Source organism: Limanda limanda, chromosome 3, assembly GCF_963576545.1.
Source record: "Limanda limanda chromosome 3, fLimLim1.1, whole genome shotgun sequence".
NCBI lineage: Eukaryota > Metazoa > Chordata > Actinopteri > Pleuronectiformes > Pleuronectidae > Limanda > Limanda limanda.
The window spans coordinates 6,382,956-6,402,990 of NC_083638.1; the positions used below are offsets into that span (position 1 = coordinate 6,382,956).

General features: G+C 44.1%; 1 protein-coding gene across 3 annotated transcripts in view; it reads left to right on the forward strand.

Moving 5' to 3' along the window:
* Positions 1 to 1,634: 1,634 nt before the first annotated feature.
* madd (MAP-kinase activating death domain) overlaps positions 1,635 to 20,035 on the forward strand; it is a 51,073-nt gene continuing 32,672 nt past the window's right edge. For all 3 annotated transcript variants that reach the window (XM_061067704.1, XM_061067706.1, XM_061067705.1), the window contains exons 1-4: positions 1,635 to 1,854; positions 9,783 to 9,992; positions 13,271 to 13,915; positions 16,553 to 16,856. In XM_061067704.1, the coding sequence (XP_060923687.1) occupies positions 9,934 to 9,992; positions 13,271 to 13,915; positions 16,553 to 16,856 (1,008 nt within the window). In that variant the 5' untranslated portion in view covers positions 1,635 to 1,854; positions 9,783 to 9,933. The remainder of the gene's footprint in view (positions 1,855 to 9,782; positions 9,993 to 13,270; positions 13,916 to 16,552; positions 16,857 to 20,035) is intronic.

Here is a 20,035-nt window from a genome sequence, read left to right on the forward strand (position 1 = left end):
GCACAGCAATATAATCATGATAGATTAATTATAAAAACATCCAGATTGTGTTTAAAGGTAAAGACCTTTACATTGCACATTTATACCAAAAGGGTTTGGGCACCTCAAACTATATGAACACAGATATTTGTCACAGCTCAAGATACAATTTTATTATATATCAGGTTACTTTGTTAGAACTGGCCTAAAAACCTAACTTACTAGACAAATGAACACTTGAATATACAGCTAGTAGGACAACTAGCTACAATGATCTTGATGAAAAATGTATTTAACGTGTACTTTGACTTTAAATTTGGTCCATGTGTCACATCCACTAAAACAGTTGAGGCTTGATTTATGATCGATACTTAAGCCGGCCACCAGGTGTCGTTTTTAGGGAGCTGTCATACACCAACTCTATTGTAGAAAGTAACAGGAAAAAAGTGTTATTAGTTACTGGTAAACAGATTTTTTTTTAATTCACTATATAGTTCTCTACACCGGTGGCTCTCAACTGGTCTGGCTTCGGGACCCACCATCACCCATTAATGACAAGCTGCGACCCAAATCGAGGAAAAATTTTCAACTTTTCGAATTTATTTAATGAAAAGATTGGTACAGTTTGAACCTGAGATAGTACAGAATATCACAGTATGCCAAGTTTAATGATAAACCAAAACGACCAGCAGGTGGCGATGCTAGAGAGGGAAATATTCCCTTTTACACTCAATTAGCTGCATTTTTATTAAAACCCCAAAAGTGCATCTTAAGGACACAAGGTAATACAACATACATAACAATTCAGTAACTTAAGCAAGTACTTAGGTAACTTAAGAGAGGAGTGTGAATAGACAGCAATCTGCTGCATAAAAAATTTCCTTCAAAATAAAAGCACAGGAAAAAGACCCACTTTTGGGTCGAGACCAACCAGTTGAGAATCACTTCTCTACACAAATGTTTGTTGAAAAAGGAAAAGTTATTATAAAAGTTCCAGACTCGTTCTCTGTGATGTAAGAGTAATAATTCATAATCTTAATGAAGCTTCTAACATGAGACAGACTCTAAACTGAAAAAACAAACAAACAGAAAACTAATCGCTCAAGAGTTTGAGGTGATAAGATCTGACCACGGTCTGGGCGCTACGTTATTACATCACTTCCTGTCTCTGTCGCCTGCTTCACCTCTCGTCTCATTAATAATATGAAGGGATTTGATATTATTGTGCAGAAAACCTCTCGTTGTGTTGTGTATGTGTCAAAAAGACAAACTCTGAAGCCATGGTCAAAGGTAGAATGGAGGGGGGTGGGGGGGGGCCGTCATACACCCAGGGCCCCACAAAGGCTGGGACCGGCCCTGTCAGATGATAAAACAGTGAAAACCTGACCGACACATCTTCGCTTCTGTCCCCGGGTCCAGCGACTCGGATGCCCGCCCCCGCTGCCAGTGTTCCCGCTCCTCGCTTCCCTTCCTCCGGGACCGGGAGTACAGGGAACTCCCTGCGGGCTGACGGTGCTGTCGGAGGGGGTGTTGTGAAGGAGGCAGGTCGGAACTGACCGGAGAGGCGGACCCACACACACACACACACACACACACACACACACACACACACACACACACACACACACAGACACACACACCTCCCATCAGTCACACCTCTGCCCGCCGGACACACGGCAGCAGCTCGCCCCCCCAACCCGACCTCCACAACCGGATGCTACACCGAGGTTTTCCCGAGAGAAACACCCGGATCCAGGACGCCCGTCGCGGCCTCTCTCGCTCCGTGTGAGCGAGCAGGACTCCCTCCGCCCGGGCCGTCATCAGCAGCTGGCTCCGCAGCTAGCGTTAGCGGCTAACCGGCTAACCCTGCCCCAGGTGAGGACGCTCCTTCACACCGACACCTGAGCCCTTCGTCCCCGCTGGGTTTCATTTCATCATCAGCATCACTAAACCTCCTCCTAACAATCCACCATGTTTTATCCATTTTTGACGTTTATCCACGGGGGGAGGAGAAGGCTACCGCTAGCAGCTAGCTATGCGGCTAGCTAGCTAATCCACCCGTGGCGTAGTGACAGCGTCGAGCTAGCGGAGCGGGGCTGAGGGGATGGATGTCCGGGGAGGGAAGGGACGTGGACACGGGGACACGGAGCTGGAGACCCGGGGGACACGACCTCCAGCTCCAGGGGACAGATCTGTGGGATTCACCGGGAGATGTTAGCATCGCCTCATCCCAGTTATCATCCCAGTTATCATCCCAGTTATTAGCCCAGTTACCTCCAGCTCATCGTCTGTAATCTCCATAGGTTGTAGGTGGAATTCCCTGTTAACCTCCACTAACCTGGTGGTCTGTGGGGGTGTTATTGGGTTTAATTCTCCCACACTGGTAGAAACGTGTTTGTCATTGAGGCCTGATCCATGTTGGGTTGTTTTACTCAATGTCAAACCTGCAGTAGTGCGAAGTAACTAAGTACATGTACTCGGTTACTGTGAGAGTATTTCTGCTTCAACCAGCCTCTGGCTTTCACAGCTGGTACGTGTCAGAAGAGCCAGTGTATTTATCTAGAAGATCCCAGTTACTCGTTCAGTTTATTCTGGTCCAAAATAACAATTTCCACTAGAGATTGGATAGAAAACACTGAAGCGATTAAGTAACTGTAAATAACCAAAGGAATACTTATGTAATATGGATGGATGGATAGATAGATGGATGGATACATAGATAGATTTATTTTTACTTTATTGCTCCAGAGAGAAATCCAGGCATCCAGTATCAAACACAAGTGCATAAGAATTATAAAAGGTCAAAATGGGTCCAGAATAAGTTCACTGCAGCGAGATGAAAGTCTAGTACTACAAAGCTGTCACTGTAAAGAAGTATGTGCTAATGGAGATATTGAAAATACATTATTTTAAGTATAATATTTATATTTGGAGATATGAAAGGTGCAGACTTCACGTATAATAATCGTAGAAAATACAGTGCGTCAAAGCCATTTTGTCTCCTGACTCCTCCAGGTGTCTCTAAATTGTTGGCATCCATATAATAGAGCTGTTTATCTGATTGTAATTATCATGTGGTTTCTTTTTGTATAACTGCTCCACCGCCAAATTATTCCCCAAAGACTAAATGCTTTGAAGCCTGGGCCGTTGTCATGGTAACGGAATACTTAATGTGTTTTTTTATTTTTTTTTATTATGACTGATTTATGCATGACCACAAAAACACCAAATAGCCCCAGAATCAAAAATAGTCATCAATCATTAGTTTTCATGCACCAGCTTTTATTTGTGTTTGATAACTTCAAAACAAAGGCCTTCATATTGTATCATAGTATTGTGTTATGACACCGGGATAATGTCACATGACAGGTTATGTACATGTCTGGAATAAATATCACATTTGTGAAGGTGACCCCCATAAAAGCCAAGTGATGTTTCGGCTTATCATCTGTAAATTGTTAATAACAACTGAGCTTTTGACAACTGCTTCAATATTGGCCTGATTGATTATTAAACACAGATGGACAGCTTGAGTCATCGCACCCGGCCCAGAATGCAACCTGTCACCACATTCTGCTGTTGTGACACGAGTGAGACGTGTGCAAAGAGGAATGTAGCGCAGATTCAAACTCATGCATTCATCTTCATACAGACTCGTATATAAACAATAAATAATACGCATGTTGGCATCTTGCACCAAAAGCGTCTGTGCGAGTGTGATGAGATCTGCTGACATGAGAGAAACCATCTTTGTGACTTGTATTTAGATTTGTTTTTAAGTTTAGCTCACGTCCCACCCACTAACAGTGAGGAGGTTTATGACATGTTCTGCAGCCAGCCACCAGGGGGCGATTTAGACACTTTCGGCTTCACTTTAAAAAAGAGCTGCCGTGTCGTGCATCTTAATGTACAGTCTATGAGACAAACACACAACCTAACACTACAAGTGAATAATGCAACCAAGATGGGGTCACAGGCCTAAAGAGGTCTAGGCTCTTATTTTGTGCTAACCAGTTTTATTGACAGGGTAATAAATCAGTTCTTAAATTTGCTCAGGCGTGTAATAAACAAACCCGGGTCGGTAATCTAAATCTCAAAGTGAGTGCCCAGCGATCAATACTTTATTATTAATCCACACTTCATCTCTCTCGTTTGTGCTTCGTCACTCGGCTCTAACGAATCCAACGGTCTCCATCGCTCGGTGCTGTCGGTCGCTGTGACTGGCAGGAAACACTGTGATTCATATCCATCTTCCCCCCCGCAGTGCTTACATAACCAGCAGGAGCGCAGCCTGCGAACAACTCCGACCAGATTCATCTGTCGTGTTAACCTGCATCATTATCTCCCCCGATTCAAGATAACACACTGTTGTTGTGGTTCTTTTATCTTGTGTTTTCTGTTTTAAGAGAGAGAGCGAGAGAGAGAAACAAAGCTCGCTCGCTCAATACAGCCGGTGAACTGGTGAAGTCCTTCCATCCTCATCTAAAAGTAATGATGTGGTCCTGCTTCAGAAAAAGGCCATTTTGCAATCGCACCAGGATGCAGTTACGTTTCCAGACCTGAGATAAAAAGGTTTCGAATGTGTACTCCGCGATATGTCGTGATTACTTCCTGTAATTAACCCATTTCTGTGAGTAAGGATGAACTGTTTACCTCCTCCAACCCTTCAACGTGCTCAGTAATATGCAGAAATACTGTAGAATAGAATCTTCCCACACGGGGGTTATGTGCTCTGACTAGCTGCTTAGTGCAGATATCCTTGTTAATGTTAAGTGACAGTTTACTGTGGCCTTCTTGTTCATTAACATGCAAAGAGCAGCAGGAGACTGTCAGGCTCGGGGAGCACTTGAATAATTTTACCAAGTGTGATGAGCGATGACATTAAGCTCCTTCAGAACGACTTGTTTCAGTGTTTCACTGTGTGGTGCAGCGTGAGCCACATCTTCAAATACCGTCGGCCTGTTTGCTCTTATCATCCTCCGCAAGGGAGGTTGCGTTTTCACTGCCGTATGTCTCGCTGTCTGCCGGCAGGATTATTCAAATACTGCTGAACCAATTTCCATGAAACGTTGTGGAGGGATGGGTCATGACCTGAGAAAGAACATTTTGGGGTGGATCCTTGAGAGCCTCACTTAAGGCCGATATATGCTTCTCTTTTTTTACTAACATGGACAGAAACGGATAGAGAAACGCCCTCTCCGAGCGCCTCGGAGAGCTTTTCGTGCACCTCTGATTTTTCTAACTATCCGTGGTTATTTCGGAGAGCCTAGGGACAGCCCTTGGCTGTGATTGGTCCGCTAACGACTGCATTTCGGAACGACATCATTTCCGGACCTCAAACTTCCGGTTTCATTCCCTGTATCACAATAAACCCAAACACAACTACGATTAATGAGACAAGTGTGTTAAGCCAGCAGAGTTGTCCGGCTGACGGTGGCTGGTGAGAGCACTAGCGGCATGTGTGTACGGTCACATACGGTTATAACAAATTTTCATAACGGCGCTAGCGTGCTAGCCACCATGCTAACTGCGGTGGTAACAGCGCAAAAACCCGCTGTCACAACTCTAATTCCACTTCTATCATGACACTGTTTCTCAAACACCGTCAGGTTAGAAGCAAACACTGGGTAGTAGTTAGTGTCGGGAGTCCCTGCTGACTGTGTGTGGAAGCTGGGGTTGAAGCTAGCTGGGGGGGAAGCTAGCTAGCTCCGTGTAGCTTCAAGCTGTAGGATTAGCAACGCAGTTCGGAAACAAGACCGGGGAACCGCTGAACTAACTTTGGGGTGAATTGTTTTCAGACGTAAAGTCGACGGAAAAGCAAAAATCAAAAAGAGTCCGTGGGATCCGTCCGTCTCTCCGCGCGCCACGCACACGGAGAAGCATAATGGCGCCTTGAGATTGTGTCCTATCAATTAAGGCTCTAGTGCCAAAAATACATCTCCACCCTATCAAGTATGGACCAGCTTTTTGTTTTCTTCTTCCTTTCAAAATGAGTCTGGCTGCATTTAGTCCGTGTCAATTTGCGAAACGGCTCTTCACTCAAAAGTAGAGCTATTAGACATAATTATACCCATAATGCATCTGGAGCCTTCTGTGGTGAAGTCACCCGCACTGGCCGCGGCTGCATCACATGCTGTGGCTGTCGGGGGGGTTAGAGGCAGCTTGTGTCAGGACGTGTGACTGAAGTTTGCCTCTCGCCACCTAAATACAAACACTACTGTCATTTCCCTTGTTGCCTTTGAGGGATTTCTGTTTGTGTGAGATAGTCGGGCTGCTTTAAGATGCACCCATGTGACATTGATACGTTTTTTTGGAAACGTGACACAGTGATGGAGCAGCCGACACGACCGGATCAGGTTGACGTTTCTAAAAAGCCGCAAAACCAACACTGTGTCTGGATAATTTCAAATGTTAATAGTTGTTTGTCTCACCTTGTTTTTTTATTTTTTAATGTCAGGATAATTATGAGGCCTTGAACTCTTTCTTGGCTGTGGCCTTTTATATTTTTAATTGAATACATTTAAAAGTAAATCAAATTAAGCTTGAAGCCACAGCAGACTTGCCTGATTATCTAAAATGTCAAAATAGATAATATTCAGTTTTTTCTCTTGTGTGTGTGATAGAGTTGTGGTGGTTTTAACACTGTATGATCCCCACCACCGCCTCCGCCCAGGTTCTTTTCAGTTGGAATGCATAACACCTACTGGGTAAATTACTGATCCATTAGCTTATCAGTGCAGGGATAACCGCCCTTAAGAGACAGTGGAGAGCTGCTCCCGGTGTTTGTGTTTCAGGGTGGAGTTTCTGAAGCTCGGCCTCGTGTGGAATCTGTTAGTCAGAGTTGAACGCAGCTCGCTGTGGCACCAAGGAGATCCTGGCACTGTCGCTTTTTCTTTTTCTCCAAACATCTGCTCCAGTTGCTGAAAGAAGCTTGTCTTGCAGATATGTTTTAACACCTCAAGCTTCCCTGTGACAGAAATAACAATGTGTATGATATATCAGAATATGTGCAGTACAATATAATCTACACATACGCATGCGTTTTGGATTTTTATTCGTCCCTCAGAACCAAAGAGCCACAGCTTGTTAGTAGAGCAGCCATTTTGCAGCATCGTTTAACAGTCACGCTGAGTGAAATCTGTCGTGGACGTGACAGCGACTCGGTGCTGGTTGTGTCTCTGCTGGTGTGAAACACTGTGGCGTTAACAGCAGGTAGCTAACAGGCATAAACAAAGCGGATGGTTTCTTATTATCTTAACCTCTGTTTGTGGGGCAGTGTACATCGGTAACATCACATTAATGCACCTCATAGCACAACATGACATGTCAGTGGGAATGAGAAAATGATTGTGTCGCTGCAAGTGGTTGTTGAGTTGAGTTGAGCCAATCATAACCCCCCCCCATGGGTTGTTTGTTTTTGGATGGAGTTGTTAATGCGTCCTCATCACCTCCACGAGAGTACTTCTACTACAGGAGGACTTTAATTGGGGGGGTTTATTTTACTTTCTCCCTCTAGTGTGTTTTTTAGGTTTTCGTTGTGTATATAAAGGTTCAGCTTGAGATCTAAAAAGCCCGAAGTCAACAGTAAAGTCTCCCCCACAGAAAACAGCGCTGCTCCAGCTCCTGAACCAGCTTGTGTGTGGTTAGGCTGGTACTGCTGGTGTAGTTTTTGTGATGTCACGTGACCCACATTTGCATGAGACACGCAGCTAACACATCCAGGTGGATCGAGGACAGACGCTCGTGTGTGTGCACGCTGGAGGCCGTCCACCGATTGTCTCCTTCATGTAAGCTCTTCACCAGATTGATGGTGTTTTGGCATCGAAGGTTTTGATGATGCTTGTTTCCGTCTCGTGTTTGCAGTCGATCATCTCAAGGACTTGCTGGTTTCATATTGAGTGAAGCCAGGCAACCTACCCCCCCCCCCCCCCTTTATCATCATCCACCCTTTATGTAAATGTTTGGCTCAAGAACTGAGCAGGTCGATGAATTGATGTGAATTTCAGTGTTGCTAAGTTTATGGAGGAATAAATGGAATCTGATTATTGATGTTGAGAAAAGGGATTCTTCTTCAGAACGCCAAGTGAACAGCAGAGCAGCGGCTGGAAGAGAGTCAGAGAAAAATAACATGTAATCGGCACCTGATCCTAGTTTATTTATATTTTTGTATTTATCTCTCCATAATTCAACCGTCGTCACAGTTTCATCATATGCTGCAGGAGCGTGGCGTTATGCGGATTCCCCTGATAGGCATCGTATCCAGAATCGAACACGAGGTGCATAAAGTTACTGTTAAGGGATCTGTTGGAGTTGATATGAAAGACGAGCTTTGTCTGTCACGCAGAGAGGGAAACTGGAGAGGTCAGAGAATTGTCTTGTTCCCTTGCCAGAGGAAAAACGGACCAAAAAAAGATCTTAAACTGGGATCGTGCTCAATTATTTTCGAGAAATTTCCATCGTTGATCTGAATTTTAGAACGTAATATAAACAACGGTTAACCAACAATATATTAAAGCTTTATGAAGATGAATTGAAACAACAAATTTGTCCAAATTGCAAAGCTTAGAAATCACATCCAGATGAAGTTATGGCTTATTGTTCTGAATCCTACATGAAATACAATTTGCAGATAAAACAGAGGACTTTGTGTGCTCCGATCCGAGCTGGTGCTTTGCCACCGGCAATTGACGTACGCAGAAGTAAAGACATTTCTCATTCCTGACGAGCAACGTGTGTGTGCTTTTATGATCTAAGGGTTATTGAGGAAAAATTCCCTTTTGTATTTCCTTGACAGACCAAAGGAAAGTAGAAGAAACCGGATTTGTTTTGGTTTTTGAGGCAAAAAACGTTGGCTTTTTAATGACCAGACTTGTTTTGGCAAGAGACGCAGCAGATGCTTGGCAGCGGAGATGGAGGACTGAGGACATTGCCTCAAAATACAATTATTGAATTACACGGCTTTGTTTTTGTGTCTCGGTTGGTTTGTTGCCTGGTTTGTTTATTAGCAGGATTACGCACAAACTACTGAGTGGATTTCCGACAAACTCAGTGGAAGAATAGGACATCGGATCAGGAAAAAGGGGCATTGCCAAGAATTAGTTTTTACTTAGTTCAACATTATGAGACGGGATTTTTTTCTTTTTACACTTTAACCAAATTCAGCAGGCTCCGTGCCGGTGGAGCTTGTGCTTCACTCACCCGTCAGTCACAGGCCTGTAAAGACCACACTACAAGTAGAGAGAGGTTGTTGCTTGTTTCACCCCTAAGGCCCCTAAGCTGCTTATTATATCAGTGAGCCGCTAATGAAAAATCCTTATCCCCCCCCTCACAAAAACAAGCAGCTGAAATAACGGTCAAAACAGGATCTTAAAACCCTCACAGCAAGTTTAATAAGAACGAACCGAGCATTAAGTTTGAGGTTTGTTTTTATTAGTTCAGTCGAACAGCGATGTTTCATAACATGAAAACTCTTGTCATCATGACCCCTTGATCCACATTTTTCCACGAATCATGAACTCTCCCAAATCATTTAGTACCGCTTAATTTTATCTTGTTGCTGATCCAACATTGGTGGTTTGTAAAATACAACAGTGGCCATGAAGGGTTATTTAATTGTTTCCACAACCATGGACAGCACAACATCACAATTTCTCCAACTGAAGAATCTCTCTTATAAAAGTGATTTTTCTTTTTCTTTGTTTGTTTTCCATTGGATAGATAGAGATTTTCTGACTTCGGTAGACTTGTGTTTTACGTGAGCTCAAACTGAGCTAATGTGTTTTCTTCTTCTCTGTGCGTTACAGGTCGGTTTGTTTGGATCAACACAATGACGAGCGAGTCGCAGCGGTTCAACTCTACGCTTCAACTTTCCCAGTTGTGATGGAGAGACAACACTGACTCAAGACACAACACATATCCTGGATGCCCTGACATACAGGACGGGTTCAATCCAAGATGGAGAAAAAGAAAATGTGCCCTCGCCTGCTCGACTACTTAGTCGTAGTTGGAGCAAGGTAAGAACTTAATCTGACTTTAAGTAGTAGTTTTGGTTTAAGTTAAGTGATGTCAGCTGAGGAAATATCTGTCAGGCTGTAGAGACGCATCGTCTTTACTGTCTGAAAGTAGATGTATGCATAATCCTGCCTACAAACAATCAAATAAACAATCCGGGGTGAAAACATAACCTCCTTGGCAGATGCAATAATTATATTTGTTTAGCCTCATTCAAAATATTGTTTAAAACAAAAGAGGTATCCCAAAAGACGAGAGATGCTTCTCTGAGTAATTGTAGACATTTGTAAGGTGAACTGAAATACAATCTCTTGATCTACTTCCTCTCATTGCACGCTATATGAAATCTGATTCCGGCTGTGCTCCTGGCGAGCATCCACCCCCCCCCCCCCCGCCTGCAGCTACAGCGCTGATCAGATCAGCTTTATTAATACTAAACATATCACATGTCCACATGTCCACATCACACAAACCACAACCACTGCTGTCCACAAACAAACTGTTATTACGCGTTTAAGGCCGAGGAGACGACAAAAGACAGCAGCACATTTTTTTTGTGATGATACAGGCCCCCCCCCGGTCATTCTGTCTCTTGTATAGTAGTCTTTTGTTTAGCTACATATTTATTAACAACCTGTGACTGAGCGGATAGGTCGACTGGTGTTACGTCAGTTCATTTTCGGTTTTGCTTCAGACACTATATTGCTCTGCTGTGCTCACTAGTCATCACTGGATTCAGTTTGCCATTTGCTGAGCAATAATTAAAAAAATAAATCAGTAAATATATAAACTATTTGGTTCTTTTCTCCCGGGAGGCATCCTGGAGAATATCTCTGTTCATCATGTTTTGTTGTTCCTGAGACGACGTGGTGCCGTTAGTCTCGAGTCCTGGTCACGAGGATTTTAGAATTCATTAGTTTCTTTTTTATGTATTTATCTGTGGGGCCGTATTGTTGCCTGCAGGCCAGAGGCTCCTCCACCGCTGTGTTAACACTCTCAGGTTTTTGCTTTGGAATTGATGTAGCATGCATAATGTAGCATAGTAGCACATTGTTTCAAGCAGAGTAGAAAATTATGAGTCATATAAACACTGTAAAATTTGCAAACAGTCCAGGGTGCTAGGGTTTTTAAAGATAACCACCGAGCATCTCTGCTGTAACATTCATGGATTTTAAGCGATGTGCTTCAGGGGTAATTTCAGACTTATTATGGGGTGAGATGCATGTTATTTGTGAAGTTTCCCTTATTAGTTTTTTTTCAAATCAGTTCTTGGATTTCAAAAGTTAAATATAGCTAAGAATTTGCTTTTGTAACCACCAGACAACTGTCGGGACTTTGTTTAGACCTTGCGTTTAAACTATGAAGTTATCAAAGACTAGATTCCTCTTTTCTAAAATACTTGAGTTGATGGCCGTTTCAAATTCAATTTAAAACTATGAAGGGAAACATATTACATCAGAGGTGAGTTATGAAATGCCCAAAGCAGACTGAGTTATTCAACCACCTAGAGCTAATGATAGGTACAGCGATAAAGTAAACTAGAATGGCTCACAGTAGAGCACTTACTTAAATCATGATCAGTGATGGGGAGTAACGGAATACATGTAACGGCGTTACGTATTTAGAATACAAATTATGAGTAACTGTATTCCGTTACAGTTACAAATTAAATAGATGGTATTCAGAATACAGTTACATTGTTGAAATCAGTGGATTACATGACGGTACTTCTCGAGTTTATTCACTCTCTCGTAAATCCACCGGCGGCAAAACCCCCAGGAAGCAGCTGGAGACCAGGGCTGCCGTAAGAGCGCACCTTCCCCCGGCGGCGTGAAGAAGCCTCACCGCTACCGGCTCGGGGCCGGGACCTTAGCTCTGAGAGACTTCCGTCGCTACCAGAAATCTACGGAGCTGCTGATCCGCAAGCTGCCCTTCCAGCACCTGGTGAGAGAAGACCGACCTGCGCTCCCAGAGCTCTGCTGTCATGGCTCTGCAGGAGGCCAGCGAGGCACGCCGGGTTCACACCGGACGCTGAAGCGCCGGGCAGCGCTAATAATATCACCCGTTGATCCAGAAGTATAAAAGCATATGGTCACTTGTTGCTCCAACATTAACTGTAACAGCGTCCCAATTTAATGTCATCCATCTTCAAGAACTTCTCCGCTGTTTGCTCCGTTCAATGTCGGGTGTCGAGGGTAAATTACGTATTCTCCGCCCCCCTCTCTTTTTATCTTTATGACTGCTTGTGTGTCTGTAGTGGATGGGCAGAGGGGGGCATTTAATAATGTGATCGGTAAAATTGGTAAAATTAAAACTCCAGGACACCAGAAGGGGAATACAAACTATGGGATGCAAACTTTATCATTTATATCATATAAAATGTCATCAATATCGTTTCAAATCATTTTTCAGTGTGTTTCCTGGAGCGATACGCTCGCGTCAAGCACAAAAAAAAATAGACTCGACGCCGAAACGATCGCTGCACGGCGCGAGGCAGCCTTGGCGCAGGGGGGGGGGGGGGGGGGGGGGGGTCCTTCAGCCTCCGGTGGGGCCGGCACAGAGGTGGGAGAGGATGGGAGCCGGATATCCAGCTGGCCCGCCGCATCGGCGGAGAGAGAGTTTAAACTGCTGCTGCTCCACTGACTATAACAACGCCGCAATCATACACTTAAAAAATGCAATACAAACCGGAAGTATTCCAAGTATTCAGAATACGTTACTCAGATTAGTTAATGTAATGGAATACGTTACAGATTACATTTTTGGGCATGTATTCTGTATTCTGTAACGGAATACGTTTTGAAAGTATCCTTCCCAACACTGGTCATGATACAGATTTATTGTTGGATCTGCTCCAAACTGCAACTCTCAAAATCCCAGAGGATCCAAGTTAAAGAAAGAGAAATAAAATTCCTGAAGTTTAAATAATTCTTTCTTGGCCCATTTCCCATCATTCCACCAAGTTTCGTGGAAATCTGTGCCGAGGTTTTTTGCGTAATCGTGCAGACAACAAAAGCAACCCACAAATGGACAGAGGTGAAGAGCTCATAACTCCCCCAAGGACAATTTCCCAATGAAACAAAAATCATTTTACACTTCACATAATCCATCTCTGACTTGATGCATTGCATAGCTGTGTGGTCGATCCTGCTATTGTCCACAACGTTGTTACTGTCCATGCAGACAAAATCTGCCATTCTGTAGTTGCTCAATTGGGTTGAGATCTGGTGTCTATTGCTTCTTTAAAAACCTAACAAATCTTTTTCTGTCGCCCCTCCAGGCAACCTAGCAGTGACAGTGTGGCCCAGACACCTCAGCTCCTCCGCCGCTACCCGCTGGAGGACCACCCTGAGTTCCCACTCCCACCAGACGTGGTGTTCTTCTGCCAACCGGAGGGCTGCCTTAGCATCCGCCAGCGCAGGGTTAGCCTCCGCGACGACTCCTCGTTTGTTTTCACTCTTACCGACAAAGACTCAGGAACCACCCGCTATGGAATCTGCATCAACTTCTACCGCTCTTTTCAGCGAGGAGGGCATCACCGTGCCCGCGGGGACAAGGGCAGCCACTCAGACACAGCCGCACAGGCAGCAGACACCGCTAGTGAAGGGTCTGATGGAAGTGTCGGGGGCTCATCCTCCGTGTTAGCTCCACCTAGCAACGCTGAGTCCGGAGCTCCGCCTGCCTCCGGAGAAGAGGGCAGAAAACCAGGGGCCGAGCTAAATGCCAGCAAATCCCCACAGCACAGACGGAGCGCTGCTAAGATGGCGGCCAGGAACCGCAACAGCACGCTGACCTCGCTGTGCATCCTCAGCCACTACCCGTTCTTCTCCACCTTCAGGGAATGCCTATATATTCTGAAGAGGCTGGTGGACTGCTGCAGTCAGAGGCTCACGCAGCGGGCTGGGCTCCCTCGCGCCACCCAGAGGTGAGCGTTCACTCAAGTGTCACTTAGCAAATTCTTCCACTAGCCAGGTTTCCAGCTCATGGATCATTTATCAAAGGTCCTGGAAATACAGTCTAAATAAATACCAAACTTCTAATAGTTAATTGCTATTAAAATGCACATTCATGCTTGTTGGATGATGAATGCTTATTATTCTTGACCACATATTAACTTTTTTATTGTGCCTTAAGTCTAAGTCTTAACTTTGATAACAAGACCTCATAAATTCACAGGCTAAATGCCATTAAATTTGTCGATTCCATTCAAACCACCAAGGATGAATCATTTGATTGTCATGAACCCATATAAACTGTCACACCATCAATTTGAGGTCCCTTACTTAGTCTCTACAATTTTTATTCCTTCCTTATAATTTAATACACAACCACTATGGGTTTGGAATCAAATCAATTAAAATCAAATAAAAAATGTTATAGCCCATATTCAAAATTCACTATTTGCTTCATAGGGTTTAACAATCAGAACTAGGATTAAGACTAACTTTAAAGAAATAATAAAGAAATAATAATAGCCTAGGCCATTAATACACAATTTTATTTCATGTACATAGACACCTGTAAAAAGAATGAAGAGTGCTTGTAACACAAGAAAATAAGGTGGAGGAGTCCAACTGATATTTAGTCGCTGATTCCAATACCGATATTAAGGAATAAAAGTTTACACTACATTATGTAACTAAATATGGCAATTATTCCTAAGATCTCTATATCAAATCTTAACTTGAATAAAGAAAAAAGTATTTTTTTAATGTAAAATGTAAACATAAATGCACATATTTTTCTACATTGTTTATCCTTTAAAATAATATATTTCAAATCGGCAAACATAAATGCTGATACTGATATTCATATCATATCATCGGTAGCTAAAGCCAATAACTCTCCATCAGCTGTTAGCTCTTAAATTAATTCTGTGCATTCATTCATTACAAACAAAAGGGCTGCATCCGTTATTTAAAATCATTGTTTGCTGTAATTCAGCATTTTTTTGTTCGTGAAAAGTTCACAAAAGGAGACGACTAAATGAAATCTGTTGGTTCCACGTTATGTCTGCTGCTGCTTCTCTGACGCTTTCCTTCTTCACACCTGCTTCCCTCGGCGTCCACCTGCATGTTTGTGCTTCAGAATTAATACAGGAGCCTTTGTGCTGCTCTGCAGGCCATCTGCAGCTCGTCATGTTTTCACAGTTCGCTCTACACTCCTCCTCCATGATAAATAACCAAAGTGTTCACAGTGTGTCTCATCAGATTGTTTTGAGAAATTTGCGTTACGGGCAAATATTATTTTAACCAGTGTCACAGGTTGAGCTGGAGACAGTTTTTAAAGGTTAGATGTTATGACTGTGGAGGTGTGTTGATCCTTGTGTCTATAAATAATGTATTGTAATAATAAGTTATTACACTGAGTAAGAAAACCTAGGAGCTTCATGGTGTACCGCAACATGGAGAACTGGCATTTCACTTGTTAGACTTCAGGCAAAGAATTGCTCATGTAGTAAAATGGCCGATGATTCATATTTTATGAAAGCAGCAGAAATGAGGCAGTACAAAACAAACCCACAGCATTTGGTTATGACTTTGTGATGCGACAGTTTGCAGTGCTCGGTGGGTTCCTCTGTTGCCATGGGTTACTCAATAGGTTGCAACAACGGAGTGACAAAGTGATAATTAGGCTGTCACTTAACACTGGCTCCGGCCCAGTGTGATTGTTGGTTTTCACCCACACTGGTGACCGTTTTTTCTCCTCAGTCGTGTATTTATAGGTGTCGAACCAGTGCAGCTTTCTCCTCATCATCACTTACAGTAATTGAGTGTCTAATGCACAGCTCATCTCAGACCATCACTGTGTTTGTCTCTTGTAAAATGCTGCAGTGGATCCACATGTCTCATTTATCTGACAACCTTGGAAAAAGCCATTCTATCCAGCGGCTGAAGCGACCTGAGAATCCTTTTCACCCAGACGTGGTCGGCTGAAATGCGGTGTGTCAATGATGGAGAGGGAGGCAGGCCGTTGCATAAGGGCTGCAGGCGCTCTGTGCTATGGCGGCTCTGACAGATTGAGGTCTGTGGCTGCCTGTGGGTAGCAGCTGCAGTTGGTGGGAGGGCTCCGACGGCCTAATGATTTATCTCCCACTTTGCCACGCGTGCAGTGAGCATACACTTGAGAAAGGGTTTAATGACAGCATGTGTGCGTAGAGTGGAGGGTTTACACATCAATACTTTGCAATTCACGATTGCTTAAGAGCCTCTCCTGTGTTTCAGTCTCATTTGCTCATCGCATTAGTGAGTTCAGCGTGTGTTTGTTCAGACCTTGTGGTCGCTTCAGTTTTTAACCCTAACATCACTGTCGAGTGCATGTATTAGAAAATACAATTTTATTGAAACGTAAAAAATGTGGTTGTGGATTATGTGAAAAACTAAACGAGCAATGCAGAAACATCACATTGCAGTTGGGGGCAAACCTGTTGCTCTTTTGGAAACGATTTAATTTCTCCTTGAACTTAATCCGAACAAATGTAAAAACAACCCTAACATATGCACTGAGGCCGGATTTATTTATTTTTCTGATCTATTTTTTCCCATTTCCCTTCCACTTGCAGGGACACCATGTGGCGAGTGTTCACTGGGGCGCTGACGGTGGACGAGAAAGGCAGCCAGCTGCTGGCCGACTTGCGGGAGATTGAATCCTGGATGTACCGGTTGCTGCGGTCACCAGTTCCCGTGGCCGGTCAGAGACGTGTGGACGTGGAAGTGTTGCCCCATGAACTCAAACGGCCGTTCAACTTCGCCCTGCCTGACAACTCCCGCTTCTCGATGGTGGACTTCCCCCTGCACCTGCCCCTGGAGCTGCTGGGGGTGGACGCCTGTCTTCAGGTCCTCAGCTGCATACTGCTAGAGCACAAGGTAAGGACATGCACAGCGGGGACTTCAGGATGCTAACAGCCGCTAATCAATTGTCACTCAGGTCCAATCTTTGCTTTCTGCACCGAGGAGATGTGTGAGTGGCTTCAAACAGCAACCAAATCCCCTGTGGCATTTCATTAAAGACCAGACTGGATGCTTCAAGGGGAAAGGATAAGCAGAGCTATATTTATTCATACCGACCTCCTTAGAAATGTCCTGAGTGTCCTTCATCAGACATTTTCTGTTAGATGCAGGCTCGCCGAAGCAATTTGATAGCAGATTGGACAAAGGATTATGGGTAAATAGAAGACTGAGTACACAGAGTTACTGAACGGAAAGACTTCATCTCTGTCTGTCCTCTCTCCAGCACTGGAGGCATTCTTAGGGAAGCTATAGGAATCTTGTGTTTTTCTTAAGTGGTGTAGTGTTGTGTTGTTGTTCTTGCTTTACAGTGACACTGATGCAAAGGCTCATGTACAACCAATCACATCTCAGCTTCACAGCCTCAGTCACACTGCGGAGAGACATCAGTGTCTGAGAGATACTGCTTGTTTCTCTGCCTTTCTGTCACTTAAGCATTCCTCAAATATGAGAACATATTTGTGCAACCCTCAATTCCTACAACGTCATTATGGTTATTTTGGGCTGTCGCTCTTTTATCATTTTCCATTTTTAGTCTACGATTTACTGAGTAAAGAAGATGGAAAGCCTGAAAACCCAGAGAGCGTCATTCATTGTTTCAGCCTAATTGTCCGATGAGGAGTCACTGGTTGGTTTCAGTGCTGTTTGCAGCCTCTGCACCTCTCTCTCCTCTCTTTCCTCCCCACAGTCGGCCCTCTGGATGAAACTCTGCCATTTTGTATTCATCCATTTTCTTTTATTCTGACGATGAATTCAATGCATCATTAAATTCAGGCAGTCTGAACTTTCAAGCTGCAAGGTTTCTCATAAAAGCTCAGTTTTGAATATTCCTGTTATGAGTCCAACGTCAAATGGTTTTTCACATCTTAGCATTAGACAAGAAAGAGGAGGTATTGATAAACCATCGTAATATAATAGAGCAACAGAAGAAGCCGTCAAGAGGTGTTAGTGTGTCTGCTCATTTAGATATAAAGGAAACAGGGCAGTGAACACCCAGAAAGATATAATTGAAACACAGTAAAATAAAGATAATAATAATAATAATAATAATAATACATTTTATTTCACAGCGCCTTTCATATCACTCAAGGACGCTTTACAATTTAAAACAGGAGCAACCAAATAACAAAACAATAAAAAATTAACAGTGCAAGTAAAAACAGCATGGCAACTACAGTGAGAATGCAATCCTGAAAAGGTGGGTTTTGAGAGAGGATTTGAACTGAGGGAAGGAGTCAATGTTTGGGATGTCAGGTGGGAGTGAGTTCCAGAGTTTGGGAGCAGAGCGGCTGAAAGCTCGGCTCCCCATGGTGGTAAGCCGGGCAGAGGGGACAGTTAGATGGATGGAAGACGAGGATCTGAGGGAGCGGGTGGAGGTGGCAGTGTGAAGGAGGTCAGACAGGTAGGGAGGGGCAAGGTTGTGGATGGCTTTAAAGGTATGAAGAAGAATTTTAAAGTTGATACGGAAGTGAATTGGAAGCCAGTGGAGTTGCTGTAGGATGGGGGTGATGTGGTGGAACGAGGGGGTGAGGGAGATGATACGGGCAGCTGAGTTCTGGACCAGTTGGAGTTTATGGAGGGATTTCTGGGGGAGACCAAAGAGGAGAGAATTACATTAGTCGATACGGGAGGTGACAAGGCTATGTACAAGAATAGAGGTGGTATGGGGGGTGAGGGAGGGACGGAGGCGATTTATGTTACGGAGATGGAAGTAGGCGGTGCGGGTGGTGATGTTGATATGAGATTTGAAGGAGAGTGAGCCATCGACGATGACTCCCAGACTCTTTACCTGGGGGGAGGGGGAAACTATGGAGCTGTCAATTGAGAGGGAAAAACTGTCAACTTTGAGTAGAGTGGATTTAGTACCGACTAAAAGGATTTCGGTTTTATCACTGTTAAGTTTGAGGAAGTTTGAGGTGAACCAGGTATGAAGTGCAGAAAGGCAATCTGTCAAGGATGAGGGAGGAAGAATGGAGTTGGGTTTGGTGGAGAGGTAGAGCTGGGTGTCATCCGCGTAGCAGTGAAAAAGAATATTGAATTTACGGAAAATAAGGCCAAGGGGAAGGAGGTAAGTAATGAAAAGGAGGGGACCCAGGACAGAGCCCTGGGGGACACCAGAGGAGACAGGGGACGGTTGGGAACGGAAGGATTTGAGTTGGATGAACTGAGTGCGGTCTGAGAGATAGGAGTGGAACCAGTCAAGGGGGATGCCAGTGATGCCGATGGAGGATAATCTGTTGAGGAGGATGGTGTGTGAGATTGTGTCGAAGGCCGCACTCAGGTCAAGGAGGATGAGGATGGATAGTAAACCGGAATCAGCTGCAATAAGAAGGTCGTTGGTGATTTTCAGAAGGGCCGTTTCAGTGCTATGGCGGGGACGGAAACCAGATTGGAACTGTTCATATAAACTGTTTTGAGATAGATGGGAATGGAGTTGAGAAGCAACGTTTTTCTCAAGTATTTTGGAGATGAAAGATAGGTTGGAGATGGGGCGGAGGTTATTAAAGTTGTTGGGATCTGAACCAGGTTTTTTGAGGATTGGGGAGACAGCAGCCGTTTTGAGGGGTGCGGGAAATGAACCAGTAGTGAGAGAGGAGTGGATGATAGCAGCAATAAGAGGGAGCAGTGAGGGGAGGCAGGATATGACCAGGGCAGTAGGTAGGGGATCTAACTGGCATGTGGATGGTTTTGATTTACAGATGAGATCAGAGATAGCAGAGGGATCAGGGAGATAGAAAGAGGAAAATGGCAGACTGTAGGGGAGAGGTTCAGAGGAGGGGGCAAGTGAGGGAGTGGGGCTCAAGTGCTGGTGAATTTTTTTAACTTTCTGATTAAAAAACTGAAGAAGGGAGTCACACGTGTCCGAAGAGTACAGGTGGGGGGGGTAGGAGATCTGGGGGTTGAAGGATTTTGTTGAGGAGTGAAAAGAGTGCCTTGGAGTTGCCATGGTTGGAACAAATAAGACTGGAATAATAAGTGGCTTTGGCAGAAGCGATAGAGTCCTTATACTGTAAGATATGATTTTTGTACATGTCATG